The sequence below is a fragment of the Octopus sinensis genome, linkage group LG9 (genome assembly GCF_006345805.1).
Source record: "Octopus sinensis linkage group LG9, ASM634580v1, whole genome shotgun sequence".
NCBI classification, from domain to species: domain Eukaryota; kingdom Metazoa; phylum Mollusca; class Cephalopoda; order Octopoda; family Octopodidae; genus Octopus; species Octopus sinensis.
Window position 1 is genome coordinate 98708101 of NC_043005.1, and position 25794 is coordinate 98733894.

A 25794-nucleotide genomic window follows, 5' to 3' on the forward strand; every position below is an offset into this window, starting at 1 on the left:
TTAAATATAATAAAAAATTTTGTAAAATAATTTAATTATCATTAAAGTAATGTTATGAATGTAAACTGTGACTAAAGTTTGGTGGAAGATTTTAATTCAGAACTTTTGAAAACAAGATATTTATACTACGGAACCAGAGGTGGTTTCAGCCAGATTGGTATCAAAAAGGTTAAACTGATATTTCCAACATTATTTGATTTGATTATTCAGCCACACTCATTAAAAGATTGTAATGTAACCCAGTTTTGTTGACATTTTTATATATTTTCTCCTTGATGCAAGTTGTCTTTGGTGCGATAAAGAAGCACATTTATATGTTATCTCTACTACTTACAGTAATGAGCTGTGCCCCACCAAGGGCCCTATTGTTAAACCTCTGTTCAATGAGGCCATTAATTCAGGAAACAAAGTACAGCATTAGTAATAGAATATGAACTAGTAATCGTGTTTCTATAATGACAACCACTTAAAGTATAGTCAGTTGTAACTTTTAATTTAACAAATAGTATATTTGGTAGAAATTACTGTGTTATATGCTACAGAACTGGATAAATGCTGATCCCTGAGTTCACAAGATTTAAATCTTTGAGACATTAGTAGTTTGTATCCTCTTACTGCCACTACGTAGTGTTTGGCCAAGACACTTAAATCTCAAATGTCTTATCCTCCGAGTTGGAAATTACAGTTCAAACATAAGTAGCATTGTAAAATTGAGGAGTGTAACATCAGATTGAAGTGTTGAGTTCAACTTGTAGCACATTTCTTGGAGAGAATTGTTCTACACCAATTTAAATTTAACATTTCCTCCAAATACACTACACTGATACAACCGTGTGTAATGCTTCCATGAACCAATCATTGGATTTATGAATATTTCCTTGTGAATTATTCTGAATGAGGACCAGTATCAAGATACCCAACTGTAAACTGTTTCCTTTCAAACCTCACTGAAAGACCATTCATTTCTGTAGAAGAAATCAATATTAGAATTTTTATGAAATTTCATTTTTTTTCTTTCCTCTTTATTATTTTCTTTTGTAGGAGAGAGATCTGGTAGTATTTGGTGGCTTAACATGGTGGAAAGACTTTATCTGTGTAGCTTGCAATAACTTAGTATCACATAAAGATGAGGTTTGTACATTCAATTTCTCTTGATTTATATATATATATTTCTTTACTGCCCACAAGGGGTTAAACATAGAGGGGACAAACAAGGACAGACAAAGGGATTAAGTCTATTACATCGGCCCCAGTGCGAAACTGGTACTTTATTTATCGACCCCGAAAGAATGAAAGGCAAAGTCAACAGACGAAATACCACTAAGCATTTTGCCCGATGTGCTAATGTTTCTGCCAGCTCGCCACCTTTTGATTTATATATATATATATAACGGACGTTAAACGATGATGATGATGATGATATATCATCATCATCATCATCATCGTTTTAACGTCCGTTTTCCATGCTAGCATGGGTTGGACAGTTTGACTGGGGTCTGGGAAGCCAGGAGGCTGCACCAGGCTCCAGTCTGATCTGGCAGTGTTTCTATGGCTGGATGCCCTTCCTAATGCCAACCAATCTGTGAATGTAGTGGGTGCTTTTTACGTGCCACTGGCACAGGTGCCAGGGGAGGCTGGCAACGGCCACAATCGGTTGGTGCTTTTTACATGCCACTGGCATGGAAGCCAGTCAAGGCAATGCTGGCATCGGTCACGTATGGATGGTTGTTTTAATGTGCCACTGGCACAGGTGCCAGGGGAGGCTGGCAACGGCCACAATCGGTTGGTGCTTTTTACATGCCACTGGCACAGAAGCCAGTCAAGGCAATGCTGGCATCGGTCACGTATGGATGGTTGTTTTAATGTGCCACTGGCACAGCTATCGCAACTACAATTTCCATTTGATATTTTTTTCTTTTCTTTTCCTGCACAATCTGAGAAGTGTTGTTACACCTTACGTTTCTAAGTTTTTCCAGACATGAAGATTAACTAGGTTAGGAGGAAATGAGAGTTTCAGAAAGTTGTAGTATTAAGGAAGAAAGATCAGAGAAATGTTTAGTTTGAAGCATGAAGAATAAAAATCACTGAAAGTGGTGAGAAAAAGGAAAATAGATATATGAAGGAGATTTATGTTGTAGTCATTAAGTTTAGTGGACAAAGAAAAGTCAGTCCCAAGACAGCCTTAATGTTTTATAGTTAATTTAGTATAGGGCTTGTTTATTAGGTGGGGGTGGTCGTGATCTTGGACAGGTGTTGTGATGAAATATGAAACTAATGTTGGTGAGGATGACACAAGTGCAGATAGCGTTATGGTACATAGCTCAATGCACTACTGTTCTTAGTTCAAATTCCAGTGCTCTTTGTTTTCCATTATTCCAAAGGAACGATAAGTTAGTAGAATCATTAATGTCAGAAGAAAGTGCTGTGCAGTATTTCTTCAGGTTTGTTACATTCAGAGTTCAAATACCACTAAGGCTAATTTTTGCTTTTCATCCATCTGAGGTAGGTAAAATAAAATGTACCAGTCAAATATGGGGATTGGTATAATTCGCTGTTACCTCTCCCCAATTTTAGGCTTTTGTGCCTACGTTAGAAATGAATATAACCAAAGACTAACATTTCAATTTGGGCATTTTTTAGAATCAACTTTCAGTCAAAGTAGTGGTAATTACTTTAGTGCAAAAATTTAGTTTACAAACTTTCCGATTTAATATTACAAAATCTGTTATTGTAAATATATAAGTGATTCCTGATTAGTTTTCATCAAATTCCCTATAAATAAATGTTTTAGAGCCCGTCTAGCAGAACAAGTAATTTAATAAGTTGACATCAGACTCTATATCTACTATGCAATTTACACCAGCAATGCTACAACACACCCTTAAGAATAAGCGCGACTATGCCTTCCTGGTCTCAATGTGTTACATACCTACTTCTCAAACGCCGGTGGGTACTTCTTCTTTTAAGCCAACTTTCTCTATTCTTCCATTCTGTTCTGACAATGGTGTTACTCCAGAGCAGTGGAAAACTGCCAGTGTTAATCCTCTCGTTCAAAAAAGGTGACCGCACATCGCCTGTCAAACTATCGCCCCGTTAGTCTTACTAGCTGCATCGCCCAAATGATGGAATTCTTGTATCAGGGAAACCTCTGGAACTTTTGGAAGTCTCACAGCCTCATCCAGCCGTCACAATTTGGATTTATTCCTAACTCCAGCTGCTGTAATCAACTCATTGAGTTTCTTGAGGACGTTACCCAATCACTGATCACGGATCCTGGGTAGATGTTGGTTACCTGGACTTTGTAAGGCTTTTAGCTCTGTGCAACAAAACAAAGACTTCTGGTGAAGCTCTCTGCGTTTGGGCTAAGAGACGAACTCTATAACTGTGTTGAAGTCCTTTATTTCGGCCCGAAAAGAGGGTTGTCACAGTTCTAGGACAGCACTTCAACCTATGAGATGACGTGGGTGTACCACAGGGATCTGTTCTTGGCCCCCTTTTATTTGTGCTTATGTTAATGACATAGATGCAACTTAAAGAATGCCACAGTGCTGAAATATGCAGATGAATCAAAGCTGTACCTCGAAATAAAGAGGTTAGATCCTGTACACTATAGATCTCTGTTGCAGACCTGGACACAATGCAGCAGTGGATTATGGACTGGCAATCAAGCTGGTGTGTGGACACAAATGTACCACACCATGCATTTTGGGAGAGGAGAAACCCAGCGTCCACCTACTCCCTCCACAAAAACTAGTCTCAAAAAAGTCTTCATGTGAACGTGACCTGGGTGTTATTGCGACAGTGATTTGCGTTGGACAAAACACATCGCTAAAATTGTCAAAGAAGGCTGAGGGGTCTGTCTTGGCATCACTCACCAAATCCTTTGTGAGCCGCTCGCGACTATATCCTATCTGCGGCTTATATACGCTATGGTAAGACTTTACCTGGAATTTGAATCACCGATCATCTGGAACCCCATATCTTGCCCAGGATATCAATCGTCTGGAAGCCGTTCAGCGACGTGCAACCAAAAGAGTACCCGCCATCAGGCATTTGCCATATTCTGAATGCCTTACTTCCCTGGGCATGGACACATTGAAACTCTGACGTTTGGCAGCTGACTTGGCAGACACCCATAAAATTATTAACCATCTTACAAACAATAACTCTGAGCACATTTTCAAATTCCACCCATCTAACACCCGTGGACATATTTACAAAGTCAGAAAACAGCATGGAGTACTGCATCCTTCAAAACTTCCATGCTTTCTGAGATTCGCCAACACTACACCTGATTTCCTCCCCTCCATACACACACAAGCATGTATCTGACTCGTACATTGTTCGCTTTCCAGCATTACTGCATACACTTTATACGCACTTTCTGACAAGTCGTGGTGCACCTGAGCACTGTATACAATAATTTCATTATCATTATCAAACAGTTAATTTTTTTAGATTTAAGGGAAGTAATTAAAGTAAGGGAAACAACTCCTTTGACAAAGGGAGGTAACCTTTTATAACTCAATTCATGCACATGAGTTCAAATATATTTTTACCCATGTTCAATGTAATTACAAGCACGGAAAAGCCCCGGAAACTAAGCAAGAATGAAATGCTATATACCCTACAAATTATGATAGGTTTAAATCTAGATATAAACTACTGTATTTAAATAAACGAATTTTATGTTACAAGGTCCGCCTTTTAAACTCTTATGTTAAATGTATTGATCCCGATTTCATTACAGTCACAGAACACATTCTTTATTCTACGGTGGTGTTTTTAGCATGGCTGGCTTCAGCATATTCTGGAAAGACCGCTCTAATCGCATGATGGTCTATGTCCACTCAAGCTTTACAGCAATTTCTTTTGATGACTTGAATCAGGCGCTGCAAGAAATATTTTTCTGCGATATTCGTGTAAGCACATCAACACTTCTATTTGGAGATGTTTACCTCCGAAACTGCCATCAAGACACACAGTTTTCTGGTATCTTCAGAGCTGCATCTAGGAAAACATCCAGTTACCTAGAGATTGATTGGCAAACCTTTGGCGAAAAGTGTAAATAATTTCCCTGATTTAGTGCTAGATTCAAATCGGTTTCAAGTAGTTACTGCCCCAACAATAGGTAACAACATCTGTGGGTTTGCTATTTACCACTTCCCCCAAAACTTATCAGTGTCACTAACGAGGGACCTTTAGGTGACTCCAGTGAAGCTATGAACATTACTGATCTCTTTCTTATCAGCAGAAAGAAAAGCTATCATCACCTTCAAGCTACTCACGTTGGTTAGAACAAAGGGAAAGAGATGGAGTGTGCTCTGTTGGATGTGCAATGTGAGTGTGCATGAATAAATAGAATAAAGGTGGTATGTGAAAAACTGGGTATAAGAGGAATCAGGATGTTGTGTTCAAAGAAAGATATGCTTTATGGACATATGATGTGTATGGATGAGGAGAACTGTATAAAGAAGTGCATTCACTCAATGTAGCTTGGACCTGCAGAAAAGAAGACTCAGGAAGATATGGTATGAAATGGTGAAAGCTGACCTCAGGATCCTGAGCCTGATGGATGAGATGACAAATGACTGGGATCTCTCGTATTATGAGGTTCTCAAAAATATGTACCCTCCTCAGCAAAACTGAGTTCTGGAAGCACTATGTTTTGGGTTCAGCTGAGACAGTGACTCTCCCCACTTGTGCATTATGCCTCTCTCCCACTCATCCCAGCTCCACAGACTATCCCTCTATATCATTTCTCTCTTGCCCTTCCCCCACCAAGCAACTGTATCATCTTTACTAATCCAGCTGCTTGTTACTTTCATTCGACTGCATCCTGCCTCCTTCAGTTCTCATTCACTTTCCCACTCAATCTTGCAAATGGCCCGTGCACCCATTTCTACTCAGCTTGTGCCTTGTGGGGTCACCTGATCATCTTATTGGCATTGTCTATGCCTTGCAGCTACCACTGATAATTTTTTTCTCTTTTTCTCCTCTTCTACTTTTACTCTATTAGATGTAACCATGCAGCTCCCTCTGCAAGAGCCTACTCTCCACCTTGCTCTTATTAGTAGTTCCCTGATCCCCTTGTGTAAGGCTAGTGCCTCTCCACCCTAGTACATCCTGTGAACTTCATGGCTGTCTCACTAGGCATCCAGCTATAAAAAAAAAAAAAACCATGCCAAAGCAGACATTGGAGCTTGATGCAATTCTTGCACACATTGGATTTTGTCAAACCTTCCAACCCATGGAACATCATCATCATCCTTGTTTAACATTTGTTTTCCATGCTGGCATGGGTCAGCTGGTTTGTCTGAAAACCAGTAAGCTGGGGAGCTGAACCGGGTTCCAGTCTGATTTTGTATGGTTTCTGCAGCTGAATGTCCTTCCTTGTGACATCAGTTAGCCCAAATGGTGAATGTGCTTTAATTGACCTACTGACAGACACATACCCAAAGTATACCAAAGTAGTTATATATGTATATATATATTTAATACTTATCCTTTCATTTCAGATTCGCTGCTACCCTCGCTCCAGTAAATTAGACAATACATTTGCATGTGTTATGAAAGTTCAATCCAGGGTTCTTCTTCTCAATACTTTTGGAGACATACTAATTATTTTTTGTGAGGACTCGCATATCATTCTTTATAAACTGGAACGAAAAAATGGAACAGCATGTCCTCGCTCAGTTAAATTAGACATACATTGCATGTGTTATGAGAAAGTTTCCAACCAGGGTTTTTCTCAATACCTTTTGGAGACATAACGTAATTATTTTTTTTTGAGGACTCGCATATCATTCTTTATAAACTGGAACGAAAAAATGGAACAGCATGTGAGTTTACTGATTTGTTTCTTGTTATTTGTGCATGTAAATATCTCTTGTAAGTTGAGTTTATAAATTCAGTAAAATAAAGGTAGTTATTTTGAATAAGATTATTTGAAGTTGTCCATCTAAAGTTGATTATTGAGTGTGCATGCAGGGCATAGTCAGACATGCAAGCGTACACATACTTACCTTACACTCAGCATCAAAGTATTTATGCACACTGATAGAGAAAATGCATACATATGAAGAATATACATATGAAGAATATACAAATGTATTTCAATGGATAGGCACTCTCACCTGTACAGTTGTACATGAATATATATATTTACTTATACTGAAATAATACTAATGCACTATGAATGCACAAACAATACACACACACACATATATATACATAATATTATCATTAATAATAGTAGGGATTATAAAATTCCAAACTTACAGGGAAAATTCAATTTAGCAATACTAAATCAAATTTGAATATATAATATATGTATATAATTAAGAGAAATAACCTCTATTAAGTAATTCAATAGTGAAACATATTCTAAAAAATTAAATTGACTACGCGCATTTCGTGATTATATCTTTAAACTGATAATAAAATCGATACTATTAAAATTAATTCAATTTAAAAATATAGCCACTCTTCAGGTCTAAAATAATAAAATAAATGTATGTATATTAACATATAATAATTAACAAATAAATATAGAAATATACATATCGTAACAATAAATAATCAAATAAAATATAACAATATTAATGAAAAATAAAATCATAACTTATCTTATTGAAGAGTACCAGTTAACTGAAATTTTAAACATTAAACTTAGAACTTAGTGTTGCTATGAAATTTATCACGGGAAAATATGACATAAATAATAAGTTTAACATTTAAAATTTCACTTAACTGGTATTCTTCAATGAGATAAGTTATGATTTTATTTTTCATTAATATTGTTATATTTTACTTGATTATTTATTGTTACGATATGTATATTTCTATATTTATTTGTTAATTATTATATGTTAACATACATACATTTATTTTATTATTTTAGACCTGAAGAGTGGCTATATTTTTAAATCGAATTAATTTTAATAGTATCGATTTTATTATTATCAATTTAAAGATATAGTCACAAAATGCATGTAGTCAATTTAACATTTATTTAATTTAGTGATTTTTAGAATATCTTTCACTATTGAATTACTTAATAGAGGTTATTTCTCTTATATATATATAAACGATGATGATGATGATGATATTATATATATATATATATATATATATATATGCATTGTTTGTTTTCTAGATCCTTCTGTTAACATCACAAAAGTCCAAGAAAATTCCTTACAGAATTCCATTCCTCATCCATTATTTGTCACAGGAATTACTCTAAGCTCAATCAGGACAGAATCTGGTAAGTATTCATCTTAGCCTTCAAAATATGATTTTTACTTTGATTTTCTGTTGTATTGTGAAAATATAAAGTTGTGTAGTTGCACTAATTCATGTGTGGTTTTGTGAAAATATTAAATTTTTCTTTTACAGTTTCTTTATTAAGGAATGCCAATAATTCCAGTTTGGAAGCCGAGTTTGGTGTTTTCAAATTCTGGAAGATTGCTCTCTTGAGGTTAACTTTGTAGATATTTCCTTTGGTGATTCCTTGTTATGATTCCTGGATACCAACTCTGAGAACATAACACAACTGCTAAAGTGTTATTATATCAATCATGCAGATATGCATTTCAGCCAATAAGATACCAGGCTATCAATCAAAGAGTTGCAGTAGGTTTATGCTTGTTTAGCTGCGCCATGTTGGGTCTTAATTCTTATTGGCTGAGTATACCTAGCTATAGATAGACTCTAAAACCAGGTACAGCTCAGTACTTTGATTAGAAGATGGACTGCTATATTAATGAATCTTTTTCTTTTTGATTCTCATATCATCCTGTAAGATATGAAAATGGAGGATTAGCCTAGCCAAGCTGACTTGCCTTTTATACAATATCATGTGAAAAAAAATATCTATAGTTATTTTGTAGTTACATACCAATGACCTGATGGGTTTTGCAACTATCCCACCACTACTGCTACTATTACTACTAGTTCAGGCATGTTTGGTATGTGTCTATGAAAACTGGTCCTTCTCAGTATCTCTTCCTAGTTGTGTTTTACATCTGGTTCGCTGATCAACAGCTACCATAGATACAATGCTTAGATGAGAATCTGTATTCAACATGGCACTACCAATTGCTCTCCTCTTTCTCCCTCTCCTTCTCCCCTTCACTCACACAATTTGTACCCGTTTTATTCATTGTGTAGAAGCCTAATAAGAATATCAAACTGTGGCAGATAAAAAGTCAATATTTTGATTTGAAGCATTTATGCTTTGTCAGGTAACAAGAGCCAACAGCTGCTCAGTCTCTGGCTAAGTCCAGGTGCATCAACAAAAGAACTCAGGGGAAATACTTCAGTGGAGTGTTCTGTAAACTAAATCAAAATATGGTAGTGGCCTATATTATTTAGTGAGTTGAAAAACTTTGATCAACTAAGATTATCCATGCAATTAGTTGGTAAAAACTCCTTTAATATCATAATTAGTGACATGTTATTCCTTCTATTTCTTTTGATACTGATGATTATTCTTGCTTAATTGTGCTGTTTAAGTAGATTATGCTTTGCTGAAGTGATGCAATAACACTGAAACATGTCTGTTACTTTTACTGGTTTTAAAGATCTAATCCACTTCTGTAGAGTGTTTTTCTTTTTTACCAATATCTTAGTTTATTGAATTTAATAGTTATCTTCCTTGTTTAGCACCTCAAGAAGGAGTTTTTGTATACTAATTGTATGGATAATCTCAAAGTGAAGCCTTTTGACTCACTATATTCCATATGTGAGATATTATTGTATTTATATGCAGTTATGGGCATTTTGTGAAAGAAGTCTGTCAAGGTAAAGTCTGTGGGACTGTTAATGTGTTATAATTTTACCAGGACTGGCTGATTTTCAGCTATAGTAAGCTTTTATGGGACTTCTACACATTTCTAGTGTAGCACTATGTTTTTTTTTCTTATTTTCATGCAACATGTTTAATATATAGCATGAAAATAACTTTACAACAATGAGAGACTGGGCAAAACACAAATAATAGATAAAATAACGTTATGGAAATTGTAGTTAAGATACCTGTGCCAGTGACATGTTAAAAGCACCATCTGAACGTGGCAGATGCCAGCGCCACCTGACTGGCGTCCTTGTCGGTGATGCGTAAAAGTACCAACCAATCATGGCCGTTTGCCAGCCTCCTCTGGTTGGCATGTAAAAAACACCCACTACACTCTCGGAGTGGTTGGTGTTAGGAAGGGCATCCAGCTGTAGAAACACAGCCAGATCAGACTGGAACCTGGTGCAGCCTCCTGGCTTCCCAGACCCCGGTCGAACCGTCCAACCCATGCTAGCATGGAAAATGGACGTTAAACGATGATGATGATGTTTTATTTCAATTTTGATCAAGAGATCGGTCTTCTGCTTCTACCATTTGCTACTGTGTGTCATAATGTCTTCCATCTCATTGGACCCTGTATTCTAGATTACCACTGGCAAAATTGTTTTTATTTCTGATTTAGTTATCTAAAATATTAACCCTAAACCTTTATCATAACATTTCAATGAAAAAGTATTAATTCTAAGAATGTCCTACATAAAAAAAAAATGCAAATAAAGGATATAACACAGCACCAGACAACACATTTGAAATTATGTTAGTATGCTTTGTTTGGAAAATGAACTAAACAAACATTAAAAAATAAGATATTTATAAATTTCGTATTAGAAATTACTTTACAAATTTGGAAAGAGTTAAGTATCTTTTAAATGCTTTATTCAATCAGTCAGCCTGAAATACCTTTAAGTTGCCAATGTATGTAGGTTCCCTTAAAAAATTTTGTGATTAAAAGAAATTCTTAAATGAAGGAGAACAATATTTTAATTTAATATTTTGTATTAAATTATTGGTTGTCCTACAGCTTCCTAGTTTGGACTAAAACATTTCCCTTAAACACAAATATTAGAAGTTGAATAATTTGCTTCTCTTCATTTCACTTTATATATTTTTTTATATTGTCAAGCAGTATATTACTGATTATGGCATGAGACTGTCAGAATGTTAACGATGGTTTCACTTGGTAATATTTGTAACTCTTTAGACAAGCTGGCTGGTAACATTCTCACCAGTTTATGCTACAACTAGTAATATACTGATAAATAAAATAACACTATGACTTTTCTAGAGCGTTTTTCTTGACTTATGGACAACTGACTGATTATAAATATATATATACAAAACGCCCCCCCCCGTCCAATGGACGGTGCTGAGTTGTCAAATATTTAAACCAAATTTTCTTAAAACAACTTGTCCGACCGTCCCATAGGCCTCCCCTTTGAGAAACACTGATTTAACCTAAATTTGAGACACCAGCAAAAGAAGAAACAAGGATAGACATTTTTCTATTCCAAAGAATGCTTTATTGATTGCATTCTCACCTGGAATCGATTTTTGCAATTTTTTCAAGACTTATACACGCCCTGATACCGTCAGTATCTACATATCAAATTTGAGTGCAATCGGATGGAGGATGCCCAAGATCCTAGAAGACATACAGACAGATAGAACGGATTTTATATAATAGATATATATGTACACACATACACTCTTGTGCTAAATATTTAATAGGCACAGGCATGGCTATGGGGTAAGCAGTTTGCTTCCCAACCACATGATGTCAGGTTCAGTTTCACTGTGTGGCACCTTAGGTGAGTGTCTTCTATTGTAGCCCCAGGTCGACCAAACCCTTGTGAGTCAATTTGGTTGGTGGAAAACAATGTCTGTCTGTCATCCAGCCATTTTGTCATGTTGAACCATTAAACCCTATACATTTTTTTCCTGTCAATCCTGTTGAAGAGTGGAAGCTTGAAATATCAAAGACTTTCCATTCTTCCTGAGCATCAAACTAATACACATGCATGTTGTTCCTTCACCTGTCTTCATCTTTTGTTTTCTGTAGATTTGAACTAGTTTGTTTGTTTGTTTGTATGTATGTATGTATGTATGTATGTATGTATGTATGTATGTATGTATGTATGTGTGTGTGTATGTATGTATGTATGTATGTATGTATGTATGTATGCATGCACGCACGCACGCATGCATGTATGCATGCATGCATGTGTCTGTTTACGTGTGTGTTACTGTCTTCTTGCCTTGACAACACAATAGTAGGGGTCTTTTGTTTCCAATCTTCCATGAAAACATGTCCAGTTATGGGGGAAATATTACCTTACTTGGAAATAGGTGAGTGTTGGCAACAGGAAGGGCATCCTGCTATAGAAATCAACCACAACAAATTCTGCCTGGCCCTTGCGGGTATGGAAAAATGTATATTAAAATAATGATGATGGTGATGATACACACATGCACATACATATTACATATCTTTGTTTTTTTTTAAAGTTTTTTCTTTATAACATGTTTAAAATGGAAACTACTTTGGTGTCCATTTTTCAACTTTTTTTCTTGAGCAGATGGCCAACCCATCTTATATGAATTAACTATAATTAATTATGTAAAGACATAAATGAAAATGTCTTTAATTTATTGAAACAACTATAAAGCACATTTGAATTATGTCCTATGTGAAATTCATGCTTTTCTGCATTTTATTATTCTAAATATGTTGTTCTCAAATATCCTTTTAGCTATGCAAGTTTATTTTCACCAATGTTTACTGCTGTGTAACAATGTATTAGAGTTTAATGATATGTTGCAGCGAGCTGGCAGAAACGTTAGCACGCTGGGCGAAATGCATAGTGGTATTTCGTCTGTTGTTACGTTCTGAGTTCAAATTCTGCCGAGGTCGACTTTGCCTTCCATCCTTTCGGGGTCGATAAATAAAGTACCAGTTTCGCTCTGGGGGTCGATGTAATCGACTTAATCCCTTTGGCTGTCCTTCTTTGTCCCCCTCTATGTTTAGCCCCTTGTGGGCAGTAAAGAAATATATATCTTATGATGTTCATATATCAATTCAGTGTGTGTGTGTGTGTGTGTGTGATCAGTTAACACCCATTTGCCAAGCTGGCAAGAGCAGGACAGTTTAACAGAAGACTGCACCAAGCTCCAATCTCTGCCTTGGCATGGTTTCTACAACTGGATGTCCTTTCTTAGGCCAAACACTTTACAGAGTGTACTGGATACATTTTATGCAGCACTGGTACCAGTGAAGTTACCAGGTAACTTGCAAGATAAGACCCCTTGAATAAGGGTGGGGTGTAGTGCTGAGGGAGGTGACTTTATGTCAGGTGATGATAGGTTAAAGTATGATGAAGGGTCTTGTAGGGGAGATATATGATTATTCCAGTTTGCAAAGATAGAAGATGATGGTGAATATAATTTGAATATAAGAGAAGTTGAGAGGATTGTAAAGAATGAATAAATAGGTTAATAATTCTAATAAAAAGAAGAAAAGCAGCTTCCCTTGCATCCAGTGTACTCTGTAAAGTGGTTGGTGTTAGGAACAGTGTCTAGTCATGGAAGCCTTGTTGGTGCTGAGATAGCTAAGAGAGAGAGAGAGATATCTCTCTAACCTATTGAAGAGTCAGTAACTATGGATAAGAATTAACATGAATCAGCTGACCTGCCCAAAATGGTGATAGTTTCTTTATCTCTGGAATAACGTCTCTTCCTTTCTGTCTGTCTGTCAATAAAGGATTTATTTTCTCTCTCTCTCTGACCTCTCTTTCTCTCTGACCCCTCTCTCTCTCTCTCTCTCTCTCCCTCTCTCTCTCTCTCTCCCCTCTCTCTCTCTCTCTCTCTCTCTCTCTCTGACCCCTCTCTCACTGTTTCATTCACATTGTTTCTCTCAGTAGCAGTGTCCAGTTTTTCACTTTCTCTTGATGTCCGCAGTATCCCGATATGTTCAGAGAAATTGAATATAAAAGTTTTACAGAATTGCATTCTCTTAATCAGGATGTTCCAAGTATCAGCAATGACGTTTTCCTTAACATAATTTTTTTTTTTTTTGTTACTAAATGCAAGTTTTCTATTCTAGATCTATATCTGAAATAACTTCTACATCTTTAAGATTGTCTGATTTAGGAATATGCCAGTAGAAAGAGTGTAGGGTCGTATTATCTTATGTTATTTAGAAAAATGCACTTGCCTCTATCTAACCATGTCTCTCTCTTGTTTTATTTTGTATCCTTGTCATTAAGCACCTGATAGTAGTGTGTTTCGGAACACTGAAACCAACAAAATTATGCATCACTTTTAGATGAAATTATGAAAACATAGTCGAGTACCATATTACTGCGTGTGTGTGATTAGCTTTAACTTGTTTAATAACAGTATTACTCTTAACAATATGGTAACATTTGAGAAGTGTAACATCTGTATATGCAGAGAGTTCACTAAAAAACAAAAGACAAAGACAGGTGGTGTACAAAACAAACAGATGTTTTAGTATAACGCTCAGGAATAGAAAAAGTCTTTTACATTTCGAGCCTACGCTCTTCTACAGAAAGGGACACAGAAAAAAACAAGGAAAGAAAAAAAGGAAAGAAAAAAAATGTGCGTAGTGGCTACCGATCTATCATGGCGACTGCCGGACAGAAGGGTCTATATATGTAGTTATATAAGAAAATTTTCTTCCTTCTTTCTTTCCTGTGATTAATATATTTATTTTGTAATATTACAAGATTGATTGAATTTAGCCAGAGACATTAGTTTATCAAATCGGATCTGTGTGTGTGAGTGTGTGAAAGAGAGAGAGAGAGAAGTGTGTGAGAGTGTGTGTGTGAGTGAGAGAGTGTTTTATTTACAGTGAGCTTGTTGACTGTATCCTTAATTATCTTTTCAGCAAAAGGACCATATCCACCAAGAATTTTGTATCACTTGGTATAAATTGTTAGTGTGATTGGAGGGCAAACTTTGTAATTGTATTTCATTTCCCTTCCTGCTTATCAAATAACCGCTGAAGCTGTATGAAGTTTTAGTCTGTCATAAAATGTTTTCATAAACTCTGTTTGTCTTAAGGTTCACGTCTGCAGAAACCTTTGAAAGATGCGGAAAGTATTTTGGTTAATCTCTCTGGTAAGCTGTTGATGTTCCAGCCAGAGAAAGCATCATCTCATATGAAAGCTGACAACAGCAAATATTCCTTGGTAAGTATGCTAGTTTCTTATAAACAGTTGAAAGGGACAGATTCAGTTTAGTTTCTTTTGGTGGATTTTTTTTTTTGTTTTTCAAAATTCTGGTCCCTCTCTTTGTTTTTTGACCTACTTACATTGAAAAAGGTAGTTTGAAGAATTGTATAATTAAATACAGAAATTATGGTGCAATATATCTATATAAGTGGAGGCACAATGGCCCTGTGGTTAGGGTAGCGGACTCACAGTTGTAGGATCACGGTTTCGATTCCCAGACTGGGCGTTGTGAGTGTTTATTGAGCGAAAACACCTAAAGCTCCATGAGGCTCCAGCAGGGGGTGGGGTGGCGATCCCTGTTGTACTCTTTCGCCACAACTTTCTCTCACTCTTTCTTCTGTTGGCCTGCTTGCTTAGCCAGCGGGGTGGCGTCATCTGAAGGCTAAAACAATGCGAAGTGCATTGTGACCAGCGATGTGTAACAACATCTGATAGCCTGGTTGGTCACGGTGATCATGGTGATATCTATATAAATCTATTATCTGCGTGTGTTTATGTAATACAATGGATTTTGGAACATTGGCAATGAAAATTCTTTAGGAAATTGTGTTTTACTATTAAAGCTAGTAGTTATATCAATAAGTTAAAGTAAATTTAATCAATAATAGTTTGGGTTTTGCTATTGCTTTTAGTGTTTGAAGAATATCAATAAAAAGACAGAATTCCATATACATTGTATATAGAATTAAGTACAATTTATTTCACATCTATCTATGAGAAGCCATCATGTTTCTTTAAAAAGATGTGTCAAAAGGATCTTGAGATAATGTCTGGTTCATATCATGACAAACCTTATAATTTGTTTTCTTAAACAAGTCCCAGTTGAGTGCTGGGCTTCATTTGATTTGACGATTCTTCTTCCTCACTCCTGCTACCAATATAAGAAAGTTTTCATTTAATATCCACACAAGTTTTCTGCCCTGACTGAGTATGATGATAAGTATTCTAGCCATAACATCATCTCCTTCCTTTTGAAGGTGATAGGGTGTTACTTGAAGATGCAGTGGTTGCTACTTCTAGCAGATCAAATGATTATGTAGATACTCTTTCTTGTTTTGCTATAAGTAATTGCAACATTCTACCTTGTTTAGTTGTTGTTTAGCCCCAGGTCAACACTGTCTAGGCAGACCTATGATTAAAGGTTCTCTAGTCATGATCAGTTTATCTTCTTTAATGTAGTCTTAGACTGGTGTCTAAGGTGTCTTTTACCTTTTTTGTTTAATTCAGTAAGGAAATTTGGTTGTTATCTACAGTATGTTAAGGAACCATGTAGAGACCCCATTTTTGGTTCAAAATGGTTAATTAGTGGCAATAGCAGAATCATTACCAACAAACATTTATGAATAGAATAAAATAAGAATTCTTGGCAAGTTTGAATCTATTTCTATTGCTTCAGAATTACGTTCTTTTACTAGTTTATCAAATTCTCTTAACGTTTCCATTTTAAACATCAGTCAATATTTTCACTGGTACATTTTCAAGACTTATCATATAGTCATAATAAAGAATGACTTTGTGGTTAGGAATGTAAATGTTGGGTACCTAAAGACAATTAGAAATTAAACCAACTGAAGTATAGCGTAACAGGCAGACATAATATAACAATAAGACACGAAAGCTGTCGTCGATAGTCCAAAGGATTGAAGCTAAAGGAATTTACCTAAAAAATATAGACAACCATTTATCTAGATGTGTGTGTCTGTGTGAGAGATGAGTTTTTAAAATTTTGTCAATGTTGATTGTTTAATTTTTTTTTTTTACCTTGCAGTTGTACATGAGTTTAGTAAAGGAGGGTAAAGGAAAAGAAAAATATAGGCTCTTCAGTGTCACTCTAGTAAAAAAAAAAGCACTTCAAATCTAATTCTCCATCTTAACACAGTGGGGACATGTTAATTTGTTCAATGTGAAGAAGAAAAAAGCAAAAAGAAAAAAAGACAAAAACAAAACAAAACAAAATTCAGTTAAGTTGTGTCGTGTCAAAACCAGTTATAAAACCAAGAAATTTCTTCATTGCCTTACCTGTGCATTGATTACATTTTATTCATTTTGACTTCCAGCCAATATACGAATTGCTTGTTGAAAAATAATAAAAAATTGAAGTAAAAACACTTTACCATTTTCAATTCTATTATTGTCAGTCTCAGAAGAAGAACTTATCTGCGGTTCCTTCATTGTAATAACAGAAACTAAGATATTATTTGTTGTGAAGTGTGGGCAAGGGGAACTTTTTTTTTTTACGTTTTGAGTTCTAAATATATTTTTCTTGAAAATTATTGTTTTTGTTGTTGTTTTATCTTTGAATTATGTCTTGGAATATTTGGCAAAATAATCAATCTGAGAGTCTTAAGGGCAGAAGAAAGTCAAAGAATGTAGTATTATGTATTCAAATATATGCTGATATTTTTTTTATATACACAGGAACTGAATGTTGGTAGATTTCATTTGTCATTGATCTGTGTGTGTATATATCTATCTATATATATGTATGTATACATAAATGTGTGTTTGTATGTATGTATGTATACATAAATGTATGTTTGTGTGTCTGTATATATATGTATATATATGTATTAATAGTTTGACTTGGGTATACATTACTTTTATTAATGCAAACCTGAATCTGTTAATACTGTTCCATAATATAACCTCCATGACATATGTTGAATGCTCCTTTTGTTTGGACACCTATTTGTGGATGTATGTGTGTCTGTCTGTTTGTACCTTCTTTCCAAGTGATGGCTTCTCATACTCTTACCCTTGCACACCCTCTGCATTCCACTTGCCTTCCCTTTTACCACATATTTGTACCTGTTCTCACCTCCTCACATCCATGCTTTCCTCATACACTCTTAATGATTAGACACACCAACAACTCACCCCCACCAGCAAACTACACCACTATACTTGCACACTTCTACACCCCTACCCCCTACCCAAAGCCCCCTCACTACCTTCCATGTCTGTCTCTAAGCATAGATACCATCCTATTGCTGAATTTGCACATTTGCTCCTTGTTCCGTTTTTAATTCACCCCACTCCATAGAACCACATTCCCACCTGTCTACTAATCCCTTACCTGTTATATATTTTATTTTCTCTCACCAATTCGTCCTCTTTCTCATTTCCCATACTTTGATCTTCTCTTCTGATGAAGGACTAACATCTGAAACGTTAAGACTTTTTCCTTTTAAGTGTTGGACTAAGACAATGTTTGTTAAATTTTGTCTCTCCTGTGTTTTGGGTTCAGTCCCAAATTGCAACACCTTGAGCAAGTGACTTAAATGACTTTTACTATATAAATGTCTTGTGGCTGAATTTGGTCAATGGAAACTGTGTGAAAGCCCATCATATGTGCCGTGTGTAGGTATAAATGTGTGTGTATGTATATACATATGTGTATGCCTCTCTCTCTCTCTCTCACTCTTTCTTTAAGGAAATCAAGTGATTTCATTGCTTGAAATTGACTTGCAGCCATCATATATGTATGTATGTGTCTCTATGAGTATATGCATAAATGTCTGTGTCTATGTATGTGTATATGCATAGCTATATGTGTGTACGTATGTGTATATGCATATGAGTGTGTGTGTGCGTGTGTGTGTATATATATAGGCGCCAGAGTGGCTGTGTGGTAAGAAGCTTGCTTCCCAACCACTTGGTTCCGGGTTCAGTCCCATGGCGTGGTACCTTGGACAAGTGTCTTCTACTATAGCCTTGGGTCATGGATTTGGTAGACAGAAACTGAAAGAAAGCCATTGTATATATCATCATCATCATCATTGTTTAACGTCCACTTTCCATGCTAGCATGGGTTGGACGATTTTGACTGAGGGCTGGCGAACCAAATGGTTGCACCAGGCTCCAATCTTGATCAGGCAGAGTTTCTACAGCTGGGTGCCCTTCCTAATGCCAACCACTCCGAGAGTGTAGTGGGTGCTTTTTACGTGCCTCCGGCACGGGGGCCAGTCAGGTGGTACTGGCAATGACCTCGCTCGAATCCTTTTACACATGCCACCAGCACAGTTGCCAGTAAGGCAACTTTGGTAATGATCATGCTCAAATGGTGCCCTATTACGTGCCACTGGCACGGAAGCCAGTTGGCTGCTCTGGCAACGATCACACTGGGATGGTGCTCTTGGCACCCTACTAGCACGAGCACAAGTGCCAGTAAGGCGACGCTGGTAACAATCACGCTCGAATGGTGCCCTTTAAATGCCACTGGCACGGAAGCCGGTAGCCGCTCTGTCAATGATCATGCTCGTTTGGTGCTCTTTGCACCCTGCCAGCATGGACGCCAGTCATCGAACTTGATTTTGATTTTGCTTTTGATTGGTTTGATTTGATTTCACTTGCCTCAGCAGGTCTTTGCAAGCAGAGTTTTAGTGACCAAAGAAGGAAAAGGTTACGTACAAGTGGGCTGTTTACGCCCCTGGCATAGGCCATGAGATTATGGTTTCATTTGGCTTGCTGGGTCTTCTCATGCACGGCATATTTCCAAAGGTCTCGGTCACTAGTCATTTCCTTGGTAAGGCCTAAAGTTCGATGGTTGTGCTTCACCACTTCATCCCAGTTCTTCCTGGGTCTGCCTCTTCCACAGGTTCCCTCAACCGCTAGGGAGTGGCACTTTTTCACACAGATGTCCTCATTCATTCTCCCCACATGATCATACCAGTGCAAACATCTCTCTTGCACACCACATCTGATGCTTCTTAGGTCCAATTTTTCTCTCAAGGTACTTACACACAGTCGAATATGCACACTGACATTACTAATCCATCGGATCATACTGGCTTCTTTCCTTGCAAGCTTACGCATGTCCTCAGCAGTCACAGCCCATGTTTCACTGCCATGTAGCATGGCTGTTCGTACACAAGCGTCATACAGTCTACCTTTTACTCTGAACGATAGGCCCTTTGTCACCAGCAGAGGTAAGAGCTCTCTGAACTTTGCCCAAGCTATTCTTATTCTAGCAGCTACACTTTCAGCGCACCCTCTTCCGCTACTGACTTAGTCCCCTAGGTAACGGAAGCTACCGACTACTTCTAGTTTTTCTCCCTGGAATGAGGCGGAAGCTGGTCTCTGCGCATTTTCAGTGTTTATAGCACCTGCGCATCTGCCACATACAAAACCTATCTTCCCAGTTAGCTTCCCTTCGATATTACTATATATATATATATATATATATATATATATATATACACACACATACATACATGTATGTATATGTTTGTGTGTCTGTGTTTGTCTCCCCACCATCGCTTGATGGTGGAATGTTTGTTTGGAATGTTTACATCCCCATAACTTAGCAGTTTGACAAAAGAGACTGATAGAATAAGCACTAGGCTTACAAAGAATAAGTCCTTGGGTCGATTCATTTGACTAAAAGCAGTGCTGCAGCATAGCCATAGTTAAATGATAAACAAAAATAGAATAAAAGAAAATGTGTATTTGTGTGTATATATATATATATATATAAATATATATATATATTTATATGTGTGTGTGTGTGTGTGTGTGTGTGTGTGTGTGTGTATTTATGTATTGTTGTATCCTTTGTAATTGGTAGGGGAATTTTTTATTGATAAATATTAAGGATAATTCTATCTATTGTTTCAAAGGTAAATATCTATCTTTCTGTCTGTACAATGGCTATTTGTTTCTCATGGAATTTCAGTGCCTGCCTGTAAGTTTTATTCAAGGAATCCACTCAAGATGTGTCAAGATGGAGGATTTGACACTCAGATTCAGATTTTTGGCTGGGTTTCATCTAAGCTCTCACTTGATGGACATTGTTTTCTTTAACTGGCTGTTGTTTCTTCTCCTGTTGGAAATATTTTAATATGCCTTCTTCATTGTATTTTTGTTATAAATAAATTCTTAAATCTTCAGGATACGTCTTTCTGTTCACCTTCTGTTGTTGCCACTTCTGTTGAGAACCTCTGGACAACTGCAAAAGCCAACCTTGGAAAAATGCAGCTAATGGAAGCCTTATGGCTTGGATGTGGTTCCCAAGGAATGAAGGTATGGACTCTTTACCATCTGTGATTGAATTTTGCTGTTTTCTGTATTTCTAATACCACTCATATTAATCAATATAATATTTAATGATTTTTAACTTCTTGTAAACACTGAACTAGATATCCTGTTGCTATTGCCTTTTGTCTTCAAGCAATGCAGATAGACTCTTTCTATCCCTTGTCTTTTTTCAAATTAGGCCCTTTGAGAGGTAAAGATTCTTCTCTATAACTTGTATCATACCGAGTTATTAGGTGATTTTCTGTTCCAAAAGTCAAATCCCTTTCTTAAATAAGAATTAACAAAAAGGGGACACTATTAAGAATGACGTTAGTGAACAAAGTTAATAACCAAGATCTCATTTCCTCTCAGACCTTAATTCATTTGTTTCTAATGTCTTTGAGAAAGGCAAAATGTTGTTCTATCCACTCACTACATACCTCTTACATCTGTAAATTTATAATATTTAATTTTGTATTTATTTTATTTTCAAGGTCTGGTTACCTCTGTTTCCTAGGGATGAAGGGAAAACACACAATTTCATGTCAAAAAGAATAATGTTACCATTTAAAGTGGACATTTATCCCTTGGGTAAGTGTGTTCTGATTTCCATTTCATTTTATTTTCTGTAATTATCTACAGGCACTTAATCTTTACACACCAACTAAAATTACAAAGGAGAGACACAGAAAGTGAACCTGATAGCTTTAGGAATGAAGGTTGAAAGGATAACTGCAGAAACCTGGATGGTGGTAGGAAGGCATATATTCTGTAGATTTATTGTTGTTGAAATAATCATTCCTCTCTGGATGCTATTTTCCGACTGGCATCATTGAAGCTTAGTATGTTTTGGCAATGAAGCAGTTGCTGTATATAATCTCTAACCACCAACAGTAGTAAACTGTAATTTTTTCCTGTAGTCTATGTATATATCATTGGCTCCTGTCAAACCGTCCAAAGCATGCCAGTATGGAAGTTGGATGATAAATGTTGTTGTTGTTGCTGATATTTGTTTGTATCTTTGTTTGTTGAGTGAAGCGATCTTCATCCCTTGTGGGAGAAGTCCAAAACATGGTTCTTTGCTATTCGTAAGACCCGCAGGTCAACCCCCGACACCGAAAGCATCGACGGATGGATGAATGCGCATCCAGGCTCAGCGGTTGCATAGGAAGTCGGGGACAAGAAACAGGAAGAAAGAGTGAGAGAAAGTTGGAGCGAAAGAATACAGCAGGGGTCACTACCACCCCCTGCCAGAGCCTCATGGAGCTTTAGGTGTTTTCGCTCAATAAACTCCAACCGCGAGTCCGCTGCCCTAACCATTGGGCCATTGCACCTCCACTGTTGTTGCTGATGGTGATGATGATGGTGGTGGTTATATAACGACCACATTGTGTTGAAAATACAATATATATTGGAGCAAGATGAAAACTGTTGCAGCCGTGACTCATGAGAACAACAGATGTGTTTTTTGCTCTGCTTGGGGTTTGTCAATGCTGTGCACCTGTTTATTACTAAATAAAATGAAATTCATGTTTTGATATCCACAGGAAACAGTGCATAATACATTCACAAGTTTTATGGAAAGCTGAGCTGCAAACTACTTGGTGAATGCAGCTGAAACGGTGTTCAATTAACATTTCCATCTGCATATCATACTAAATGTATATACACCACTGAAAGACATGATGTTGTGGTTTTTATCTGAGATAAAATCTCTTCAAAGACACTGTGTTCTAAGAACACAATATATATTTCTTTACTACCCTCAAGGGGCTAAACATAGAGGGGACAAACAAGGACAGACAAAGGGATTAAGTTGATTACATCGATCCCAGTGCAAAACTGGTTCTTTATTTATCGACCCCGAAAGGATGAAAGGCAAAGTTGACCATGGCAGAATTTGAACTCAGAACGTAACGGCAGACAAAATACTGCTAAGCATTTTGCCCGGTGCTCTAACGTTTCTGCTAGCTCGCCGCCTATGCGTTCTAAGAACACAATATATATCAGAGTGAGGCAAATAAACACACATGCACACGATCATCATCACACAATTGCACAAAGTGTCATATAAGTGTACTCAGCAAAGTTAATCTCACTTGTCTATGTTCATTGACATGCAAGCATGTCTACATTCATGTGCACTCATACTGACACTCATGCATGTGCACTCATACTGACACTCATGCATGTGCACTCATACTGACACTCATGCATGTGCACTCATACTGACACTCATGCATGTGCACTCATACTGACACTCATGCATGTGCACTCACCTTCCACATGTTACCATCTACAACCTTTCAACCTATGACTTTGTAATGGTTGTATGTATGTGTGGCTATATCATTTCAGCTGTGTTATTTGAAGATGCTGTAATCCTGGGTACTGCTAGTGAGACGATATCATACACCTTTGCTACCCTCAACCGACATCTACCATCTGATTTACCATATTTGATGCTGGACCGAACTGTAAGTTATATATGTTCATCATATGCATCTCTTGTTGTTCCCCTTCTGTGCGTTTATATTTTTCACTTTTCCGAATGGTTTTACAACACTTTTACAGGGACTCTGAGACATGTGAGAGAAGTGTAGAAAATTAACATTAGGCTGGAGAAGTGGAGTCCAAATGCTTGCAACACTTGGACTCCACTTGAGGCAGCCGAAGGTTAGATAATGGTGTTAAGCAAGTGATGGTTTAAATGTACTGACAAGAGGTTCTCTCAAACCAGTTGATCTGGACTGAGCCTGAGATGTGGCACTCCCCCCTTTGTTTGTGGGCACTTCTCACGGACCTGCCTTTCCTATATTGGACTTGTCAGTCATGAGCATGCATGCACGCAACGTGGACAGCCTTCCTGATCTTCGTTCACAAAGCCGAGCCATGAAGAGGAGGTTTAAATGTACTACACAAAACAGAAAGGATTTCTCTGATATGCGTTTCAACACTGTTTTCATTTACCAAATTTAATGTCCTAGGTTTTGGCTGATCTGAGTCTATGGCAGAAGACACTTTTTCAAGGTGTCATACTTTATGATTGAATACAAAAGGTGAGATGTAAATGAGGAATGTTTGAAGGATCTTTGGAATAGGAAGGTCGCTAGCGGCCCCCAGCCGTAAGTATATCCGTATTGGGAGGATGTCTTGTTTGCCGTAGATTTTCCACAGACGCAGGGACAGGACGGGTTGAAGCCGCCGGTTCCTGGATCAGACGCTTCTGTTCACCGTTAGCACCGTTAATCGAAAAGTTAACTTTGTTAACTGTTAATCGAAAAGTTAACTTTGTTAACTGTTAATTCATTAACCAAAAAGTTAACTTTGATAACCATTAATCAGTTAATTCTTTAAAAATGTAATGGAAGTTATTTTTAAACCGTTAATTTTTATTATAGGAAAAACAAAAAAACTCATTTTTGCTCTAAATAACTTAAAAATCCCTTTAAAAAGTGCCAAAACTATAAAATCAGCATTTTTGGGCTCTTTTTAAGAGCTTTAGAACCCAAAAACTATAGTTTTTTTTGCTTTAAAGTTAAAGAATGCTGACTTTATAGTTTTAACTTTTAAAAGACCTAAAAAAGTCTGATTTCATAGTTTTGGTACTTCTTTAGGTTTTTAAAGGCTTTTAGAGTCAAAGACTTTTAAAGGCTTTTAGAGTTGACGATGTCAACAGATTCAAGTTTTTGAGATGCCATCAACTAAAATCTTAATATAAATATCTGAAACTATTAAAGAACATGTGGCTAATTACCAAATTGGATCTTGCAATATCAATAATGTAATTTGGCTAAGGAAAGTACTAGAATATCAAAGGAATGTACACAAGTGTTTAATGTATTATAATAATGAAACTCGACTTATTTATTTTCTTTCAATTAACATGAATGGTATCACTATAATAACAGATACGTTGTAACCATAGTAACTCTTCAGAGTGAAGTGAATCCTCTTCTTGCTGACACTTCTTTCTATACATAGCGCAGCATTGCATGCTATGCTGCAATGTCTTGTTTGTTTATTAAAGAAACTTTATCTGATCTATTAATAGAAAATAATTGCTTGAACATCGAATACATGAAATATCATTTTGAACTCAGAATTCCAAGTTTAATTGAAAAGTTATTTATAATAACAAGTGGCATTATATTGGGGGTTGAAAGAGTGATGCGTACAATATTAAATATGCTAAAACTCTACATCTATATTGAAAATCTGAAAATAACAGAAACCTTTAACCATTTACCGGTTTTTATGAAATTTTTGGGTTAGCAGACTTAAGTTAATGGAAGTTAATTAGTCCGACAATGATATCCAAAGTTAACTCAAAAGTTAAATTGTTAACAAAAATGTTAACTTTGTTAATTAATGATTAGTGGATTAACGGTTTGGTGCCCAAGTTTACTATCCATACTATACAGTGTACTCAGTTCATTGAACTAAAAATAATTGAATCTATCATTTAGTGAATTAATTATTCTGAAGAATGGTTCCCAGTTTGCTTTAGAAACCCTGGTTAAGTGGTTTCAAGAGTGTCACACATACAGTCCATGGGCTGGATTTGACCTGCAGCAATGCTAAATCTGGCTCAATTTTATAAAAAAATAAATTTGTTTTTGAAAAATGTTTACATAGGCGCAGGAGTGGCTGTGTGGTAAGTAGCTTGCC

General features: G+C 36.6%; 1 protein-coding gene across 2 annotated transcripts in view; it reads left to right on the plus strand.

The window, feature by feature from the left end:
- Positions 1-25794, plus strand: part of LOC115215369 (guanine nucleotide exchange factor subunit RIC1) — a 341602-nt gene that overhangs the window by 110486 nt on the left and 205322 nt on the right. For both annotated transcript variants that reach the window (XM_029784517.2, XM_029784518.2), the window contains exons 14-20: positions 1042-1131; positions 6519-6684; positions 8159-8266; positions 14939-15066; positions 20998-21129; positions 21618-21714; positions 23482-23600. In XM_029784517.2, coding sequence (XP_029640377.1) covers positions 1042-1131; positions 6519-6684; positions 8159-8266; positions 14939-15066; positions 20998-21129; positions 21618-21714; positions 23482-23600 — 840 coding nt within the window. The remainder of the gene's footprint in view (positions 1-1041; positions 1132-6518; positions 6685-8158; positions 8267-14938; positions 15067-20997; positions 21130-21617; positions 21715-23481; positions 23601-25794) is intronic.